This window comes from Lynx rufus, unplaced genomic scaffold, assembly GCF_022079265.1.
Source record: "Lynx rufus isolate CCGP_SWC_20201006 ecotype Redwood Valley unplaced genomic scaffold, mLynRuf1.p SCAF_17, whole genome shotgun sequence".
Lineage (NCBI taxonomy): Eukaryota > Metazoa > Chordata > Mammalia > Carnivora > Felidae > Lynx > Lynx rufus.
Window position 1 is genome coordinate 29,068,018 of NW_025814831.1, and position 8,558 is coordinate 29,076,575.

Genomic DNA, 8,558 nt, shown 5'->3' on the forward strand with positions numbered 1-8,558 from the left:
CAGGGAGGTAGTTCTGAGGAACAGTGAGGAGGCGAGGGTAACTGGAGGGGACAACTGAAGGCTCAGGTGAGCCTTTGACAGGAACATAGCGGGTCATTAGGGGTCAGGCCCTGCAAGGCCTCGTGGGCCAGGGGAAGAACTTTGGATGTCATCCTCAGCGTGAAGGTAAGCTGCTGGCAGTTGTAAAATAAGGAGGCCAGTCAGGAGGTAGCTCTTGGTCCGGGCCAGAGACCCTACTGGTTGGTTGAGGGGCCGAAGGTGGTAGTCGTGATGGAGAGTAGAGGGTAGATGGAGAGGAGAGGGACTAATACAAAAGAAATTGGAAAGCAGCAAGGGCTCTCCCAAGAGCCCTTGGGAGAGTGCAGTTGTTGAAGTTCAGAGATCTTGGAGCCCAGGTCTCCCTGGCAGCCATTTCTATGTTCTCCTCATAGAGTCTCAACAGCGCACACAGCAGGCCCCAGGCTTCTCCCGGGAGATCCGTAGGAAACCTGCCCAAATGGTCCCTGTGGCCTTTCTCCTTCCCTGTGTCCAGAAGTTCAGCCTCCATCTGTTTATCATTTTCAGGGGCAAGGCTCTGATCCAAGCAGATCCCAGTGATCAGTGAAGCAGCCTGCCACAGCCATTGATATAAAGCTGTTGTAAATGGGTGGAAAAGCAGGAGGGTCTGGAGGAGGAGGAGGAGGAGAGGGAGGCAATGGACATATGACCTGATGAGCAGCGTTACCAGAGACCCAGGAGACGGCGGGGAGTGAGGGAACCATGGCAATGCTGCATCCAGTGAAGGATGGGCGAGGGGTGGGGGAGCAGAGACACCACCAAGGGCTGATCCCAGGAAGAATTCCTTACTCTTCGGCCCTCTGAGGCGGGCAGCTTGACCGTCATTGGTTGCATGACCTTGGGCAAGTTCCTTCTCTTATCTGAGCTTCAATTTCATTGTGCGTAAAGTGAGTGGCCATGAAGATGATGTGAAACAACATCTACAAAGACCTATAACAGACATTCATTATTTTGTGAGCTGTCCCACATCCGAACCTGATTCCTATTCGGGAGAATTCCCCAACTGGTGAGTCCTCAAGGAAGACAGAGCCCTTGAAGCCACAATGAAAATGGAAATGCCAGACGTTTGCTTTCGCAGTTAGAACATGGTCATGTGACCCGAGCTCTACCAAGCAGAAGCAGTCCTCCCTGACTTTGTGTTGAGAGCCAGTGACACAAAGGAGCAAGAACCCAAGAGAAGAACCCAAGTAGTGGTTGCTGTAAGATCAAGTTGTAGGGTAACAGGTTGGCAGCAGACTTCCTTGCTCGGGGTCAGTGGTAGGGTCAGTGGAAGTTCTAGCACCTAGGGTCCGGTGGAGGTGACAGTAACTACATTGACTCTAGTCCCAGACCTGGAGAATCTCTGCACTACCCAGTATCTTTCTAGGAAAGGCCTTATTCTTTTTCTTTCTTTTTTTTTTTCAAACAAAAAAATCTTACATATTTGGGGCACCTGGCTGGCTCAGTCAGCAGAGCACGTGACTCTTGATCTTGGGGCTAGAAGTTCAAACCCCACGTTCGGTGTGGCGATTACTTAGAAATAAAACCTTGAAGCAGGGCGCCTGGGTGGCTCAGTCGGTTAAGTGTCCGACTTCGGCTCAGGTCATGATCTCGCGGTTTGTGAGTTCAAGCCCCGCGTCAGGCCCTGTGCTGATGGCTCAGAGCCTGGAGCCTGTTTCAGATTCTGTGTCTCCCTCTCGCTCTGCCCCTACCCCGTTCATGCTCTGTCTCTCTCTGTCTCAAAAATAAATAAACATTAAAAAAAATTTTTTTTTTCAACGTTTATTTATTTTTGGGACAGAGAGAGAGACAGAGCATGAACGGGGGAGGGCCAGAGAGAGAGGGAGACACAGAATGGGAAACAGGCTCCAGGCTCTGAGCCATCAGCCCAGAGCCCGACGCGGGGCTCGAACTCACGGACCGCGAGATCGTGACCTGGCTGAAGTCGGACGCTTAACCGACTGCGCCACCCAGGCGCCCCAAAAAAATTTTTTTTAAAAAGAAATAAAACCTTGAAGGGATGCCTGGGTGGCTCAGTCAGTTGAGCGTCTGACTCTTGATTTTGACTCAGGTCTTGATCCCGGGGTCGTGGGATCAAGCCCTGTGTTGGGCTTCATGCTGAGCATGGAGCCTGCTTGGGATTCTCTGTCTCCCTGTGCCTCTGTCCCTTGCTCATGCTCTCTCTCTGTAAAAAAAAAAAAAAGAAAAGTTCTTATATATTTATTACTGAACCAACCTGCTAGTGCAGAAGCAGAGAAACAGAAAAAAAAACGTTCCCAATAAAACACATCCAATTGTTCAGGAGTAGCGATGTTTACGGTGTGATATGGTATGAGTCAGGGCCCTCGACACAGCATAAATGTGTACCATCTCATGTGTGACCCCTTATATACCCAGCTTGATTCTTCTGCAGTGTCTCCTCTTGGAGTTTAACCTGATTTCATTACCAGTTTTCATCTGAATCCACCAGGGAACGGGACAATTCTGCTTTTGTTTCTTAGCCAGGAATCGTTTGATCCTGCAAGTCTTGTGAAAACACATAGTGAGGAATAGGCAACCACACACCCCATGATGGTGGAGAAGAGAGAGGAGCAGTAAATTCCTTTTTGAGTCAAACCAGAGAGAGTCGTTTATAACCCAGATCCCGAGCTATTATAAGATGTGAGTATAGTACCTAACTCTACTCCCCAGTGCCATCCAGCCTGGGAACTCGTTTCCCTTAATAATCTTATTTGGGCCACATTTGAGCTGTGATTAGGAAGGGGTTACAAACAGAAGGGTTTGAAGAGAGGTCTCTTCATAAGTTACGGGTCTATGGTATGGATGAGACTGACGGTTGCCCACTCAGTTTCTCTTTTCTCTTTTTTCCTTAGCATCAGCACCCTAATTTTATTCAGAGTGGTGATGTCTGTAGCTAAAAGACTACATTTCCCAGCCTCCTTTGCAGCTAGGAGGGTCCCTTTGGTAAAGTTCTTGCCGACACGTGAGCAAAAACCTTAAGATATTTCACAAACATCCTTTTTGCTCTTTCTACCTTTCCTCTAGCTTCCTGTCTAGAACACAGACATGATGGCTAGTGCCTCAAGAGCTGTTTTAGACTATTAGGTGACCTTGAGGATGGAAGCTAAGATTAGGAGAGTGGACTAAAGAACAGAAATCTGGGTGCCCGAAGACCCAGAACCACCATGCCACCGTATCAACCCTGCGCTGCCCTGGTGAGGTTGTTTGTTTGTTTGTTTGTTTGTTTTTTACATAGGGAGAAATAAATTTCCATCTCCTATCTTCTACCAGTGTTTAAACCACTGTTTTCTGGTCTATCACATAAGCAATTCCTCACTGATAGAATGAAGACGGATTTGAAACCAAATGTTTTGACCTGGGGAAAAGTTGAAGGGCTTGCCATCAGAGCAGAGATCTGCTTTTCCCGAGTTTTGATAGCTGGGGATCTCTTGGATCTGTCACTCGTCTCCAACCTTATAGACCTTGATGCTCACTAATCGTATCCTTTCTCCTGCCATCTAGACGACCACCTTCAGCATCTTGAGTGGTGGCTTGTGCAGTGATCTAACTTTGATTTGCTGCAGGAAGCCCCTTGCTTTTTTGTTTTGGTGCTTTTTCCATACATCTTCTGTGCAGGGAAAGCTACAGGCATGGTTCTGTTCCTGCCTCTGGTACTTGCTTGTGTGCTCTAACTCACAAGAAGCTTCCCTGTGCCTCAGTTCCTTTACCTGTAAAATGGGGACGGTGATGCCTATCCTGGCTTTGTTAGAGAGCTCTCAAAGAAAAGTATGCATGAAAGTGTTTAGAAGATGGTGAAGGATCGTACAGAAATCTGGTCATCTTTTTTTCCGGTCATCTTTTTTCATCAAACGATGGCTCAGAATATATCAACCGTCTCATTTGTAAGCTTTCATTTTTTTCTGCTTTATACTTGTCCTCACTTGCAACTCAGCTGCCCGCCTTTCTCACTCTCCAGTCTTTTAAGACCCACCCTAGATTTATATCTGTTGACTTGGTATTTTACTATATAGAATTCATAGATAGATAGCATTTATTTATTGAGATTTACAACTACCTCTGGCAATCTCCATTAACATTTATTGAGTGCTTACTATGTGCCAGGCATTTTGCTCAGCCCTGTACCTGAATCATCTTATTCAATACTCACAAAAAAACCTATGAGATGGGTGTTACTGTTACCTTCTTTCTAAAGATGAGGAAACTGAGTCAGAGTATGGTTATGGTCCAGCAGCTAGTAAATTGTGTAGTCAGTATTTGAACCCAGATTAGGCTTTGTGGCAATAAGACAGTTCGGGTTCTCTAAGGAAGCACGTGCCAAGGCAGGGTTACGAGTGCAAGTGATTTATTTGGGTGGTGGGTGACACCTGTGAAAGGTAAGGGGGAGGAAGCAGGGCTTGACAGCAAGAGCCTTAGACCATGATGCAGATCTCGCAAAGTCTCAGCCAATCTAACAGGGAGTTCTGGAGCAGATTGCCCAGTAAAGGATCCTTGAGTTGGGCAGAAATAGCCAAGCCCCAGTCCCCCCCACCCTGCCAGGCAGACTCCCTCAAACACTGCAGTGGGGGATTATAACTAACAATACTGTGCCATATACTTGAATGTTGTAAGAGATTTTAACTGTATTCACCACCAAAAAAGAAATGATAATTATGTGATGGGATGGAGGTGGTAGTTAACGCTATGGTGATGATCGTTTTGCAATTTATAAATGTATCAAATCATCATGTTGTATACCTCAAACTTATACAATGTTATATGTCAATTATATCTTAATAAAGCTGGAATGTGGGGGAGGGCACTGTGTGGATCTCTAAGAGGCTGCAGCTGGAGGCTGTCTGCTAACCACACTCTTGCACCTGAATAGGTAGTCTTTCTTTGTTTTTTTTTTAATTTTTTTTTCAACGTTTATTTATTTTTGGGACAGAGAGAGACAGAGCATGAACGGGGGAGGGGCAGAGAGAGAGGGAGACACAGAATCGGAAACAGGCTCCAGGCTCCGAGCCATCAGCCCAGAGCCTGACGCGGGGCTCGAACTCACGGACCGCGAGATCGTGACCTGGCTGAAGTCGGACGCTTACCCAGGCGCCCCAAGTAGTCTTTCTTTGAAAGGCCATCCAAGTTCAACTCCATAGCTTCTGCATACCTGGCGTAACAGACAACATCTGCATCTCAGGGAGTTTATCTCTTGCTCAGGGTCCTAGGGTCCAGGCACAGCTAGGCTTGGCTCTGAACTGCAGGCTGGTCCAGTCCTGCTTCATACATCTCACCTCAGGCCCGGTGGCTACCCAGCCGTGCTCTTCTCCTGGCCAAGGTGATAAGGAGCAGAGACAGCCAGACCACACAAGCCCATTTCAAGTTTTTGCTTGGGTCATATCTGCCGAATTCCATTGGCTGAAGCCAGTCACATGACCAAGGCGGAAGGCAGTGGAGCGGGGCAAAAAAATCCCTCCACAAGGGAAGTTTATGCCAAGAGTGGAGAGAGAGGGAAGAATCGTGGACAAATGCATCCACTGTCTGGCCAGCCATCTGGCACCAAAGACTATACCTTGCCCATTTTGTCATAAGTGGTTGGTACAGCACCTGATAGGAGGTATTATGGTGGAGTGGCCAAAAGCACAGTTCTGGAGTCAGATGGCTGGGGTGAGACCTGGCTTCAATACTACGAGCTATGCCATCTCAGGTTGACTTGACCTCTGGGAGCCTCAATTTCCTCTTTTGTAAATAGGGTTAATTAAAGAATCCATGTTACAGGGTTTGAGAGTTAAATGAGACAATGTATGTAAAACACTTGCCATGGTGCCTGGTACATGGTAGGCACTCACAAATGTTCTACTTATTTCTAATCCTGTATGATGATTCCTTAATGTTTGCTAACCAGAACCGTGTATTAGTCTAGGAACCCACCTCCTTGCCCAGGTCCTAAGACAGCTTGCAGCAATGGACCTCCCAACTCCTTCACCTGTGACCATCTCCTCTTAGTGCATTCCCATCAAAACCCAGGTTTAGGATGCCTGTCTGGAAAAATCTCATCCCACCCAACACCTCCTTATGTGTCCCTTTATTATCTCGTGGAGAAGGTCGTCTTCTCCACCCTCCCACCCATACCAATTTCCTCTTGCTTAGAATCACCACTTGGCACCGCCAAGGGTTGAGGTAGGGGGAGGTGTTGAAGGGGATGGGAGGAGAGACCCCCTTCCCAGCACACACCAGAAGGAGGAGGGACCGTGGTGGGCACAGTGGGGAGGAGGCCAGCCGAGCACGGAAAGCCAGCCAGGGAAGGTTTAGCCTGCAATCCAATTCCACTTAATATCCCATAATAAAATGCTGTCAACATGAGTTTCCTGTTCAAGTGGATTTGTTAAGAAGGCTGGGGGAGGTCAGAGATGCATTGTGGCTCTCCTGGGGTTGGGGGAGAGACCAGTGGGGTGATGGGGTACCTCAGGCATGAAGGCCCCCTTCTCACCCCTCCCCACTGCAGTCCAAACAGGTTCCCAGGAAGGGGTTTGTCACACTTGTCTGTCTCTGTCAACCCGTGATGACTCACAGAGGGGCCCTTGACCCCGCTGGAAGGAGACTCTATCTCCTTCAATAAGCATCCAGCCACTGAGGCAGAGAGTGTGATTTTAATGTAGGGGATTCAGACCTAGACCAGAAGGTGAGTAGGTGTCCCCAGATATATCAGAGCCCCTGAAATGTCACCATGAAGGGGGAGCCACAAAGCCAATGCTAGGGCAATCTTAAGGGACAGAGAGCTGCTTAGTGAGAAGCCTGATGATCTGGGGTGGCCTCAGTCCTCTTGAATGACAACTCGGGGTGACCCCACCTAGTTACTCAAAATTATTTCTGTCTGCCCATCTCTGCCTCCCTAGCTGACTCTCTGCTAAGGTTTCCTTCCTCCTGGGGCACAGACCTGACTTCCCCAGGGTCCTGAAAGTGCTTGAGCTGCCTGGGGAGCCTCGAGGGGGAGCTTGACCAGACTTGACAATTGAGTGGTCACCATGGATCAGGCACAGAGCTGGGGGCTGTCCTGATGTCATCTTGTTGAATCCAGGGAAGAGCAGAGGGGTTAAGGCCAGAGGATGAGAGGCTAGTATTATCCCCATTTTCTTAGGAAGTAAACAGGGGCCCAGGGAGTTTCAGAAATGAAACCACGACCTCATGTAGCGAGAGACAGCAGTGGGACAGAAACCCACGCAGGGGGTGTGGGGAGCTGACTACAGGCTCAGTCAGAGCCTTCTGGAGCCCAGCTTGGGCTTGGAGAGGGAAGCTGGGGAGGGCTGCAGAGAGGTGTGAGGCACAAGTTGAGGGGGCGAGGTCAGACCATGGGTCCTCTCCCTGGGCCTGCAGGCAGGTGACAAGCTAGGCCTGTGAGACCAGGGGAGGGGGGGTGTGGGCAGGGGGCTGAGGAGGGTAGGGCTGGGCTTCCAGCCCTTTTGTGAGCCCTTTTAATTCGTGTAAATGAGGGTTTTTAATTTGTTATTCTGGGTTTTATTTCTATTACCATCTCATTTGCCTCTAAACCCTATTTCGCCCCAGCCTGGACCGAATTCCATTTGATGCATTAGGACTAATTCTCCTCCCAAAGGGTTAGATGTTTTCTCCCCACACAAAAGTCGCTTATTTTGGATAAAGAGACGATTAGATTTATCTTTAATATTTTAATGGCAGCTGGGATTAGTGGGCAAACAGCCCCAACTGGGCTTGTTCACTGCGGATTAGGTTCTGATAAACTCTCAGATGGGGAGCTCCCCCCACCCCACTCTACTTTCTGTTTTCCACAAAGTGATCTTTATTATTTTTTGTTGAAAAAAAATTCCCTTGTCTTTTGGAGCATCATAAATTCCATTTGCTGTTTTCTATTAAATCAAGTTGATTAAATTCGTTGTGACTCTTTGCACATAGATCTTTTTAATTTTAACGTCTCCAGCATAAAATCTTTAATGGTGCAATTTGAAATGGCTGCAATATACAGTACAGGCCTTGATAAAACAGATGGAAATGAGGTTCTTCCAGGGAGGGGGTCCTGTCAGGAGGGGTAGAGTCGGGAGCAGGCACAGACCTCCAGGAGAAGGCGGGGAACGACTGTCTGCGAGGCCCAGAACAGACTAGCTTCCAATCCCTGCTCTGACTAGTAACCTTGGCCGACATTTATGGAGTGCTTACTCTGTGGGTAGTAACCTTGGTTGATGTTCGGTGGATTGCTTGCCATGTGCCCGCCACTGTGCATGCATTGTCGATAATCCTTCCGAGGAGGCTCAGAGAGGCCTCATGCTCAAGGTCACACAGCACGCTGGTGGCAGTGGTTGAGGCCAGGTTATCTGTGGCTGGTGGAGCCTCTTCTTACCTCTTGTGGCCTTCATTTCCTTATCAGTGAAATGGGGTGATCAGTGGTGCCCTGGCTCACAGGTGCTTGGAAAGATTAGATGAGGTCCACAAATGGCCTCGGGAATGGGATGGGGCTGGGCTCTCCTGGGAACACAGGGGTGAGGTCAGCCCATTTG

At 48.5% G+C, this 8,558-nt stretch overlaps 1 protein-coding gene across 1 annotated transcript; it reads right to left on the reverse strand.

The window, feature by feature from the left end:
* Positions 1-2,421: 2,421 nt before the first annotated feature.
* On the reverse strand, positions 2,422-2,577 carry LOC124512230 (60S ribosomal protein L39-like). The gene has a single exon (XM_047079726.1). The coding sequence runs from the start codon at positions 2,575-2,577 to the stop codon at positions 2,422-2,424; it is 156 nt and encodes a 51-aa protein (XP_046935682.1).
* Between the last annotated feature and the right edge of the window lie 5,981 nt (positions 2,578-8,558).

Bases quoted from the DNA above. Each gene is read 5' to 3' on its own strand.
- LOC124512230 (XM_047079726.1), bottom strand. From the start codon at position 2,577: ATGTGTTTTCACAAGACTTGCAGGATCAAACGATTCCTGGCTAAGAAA.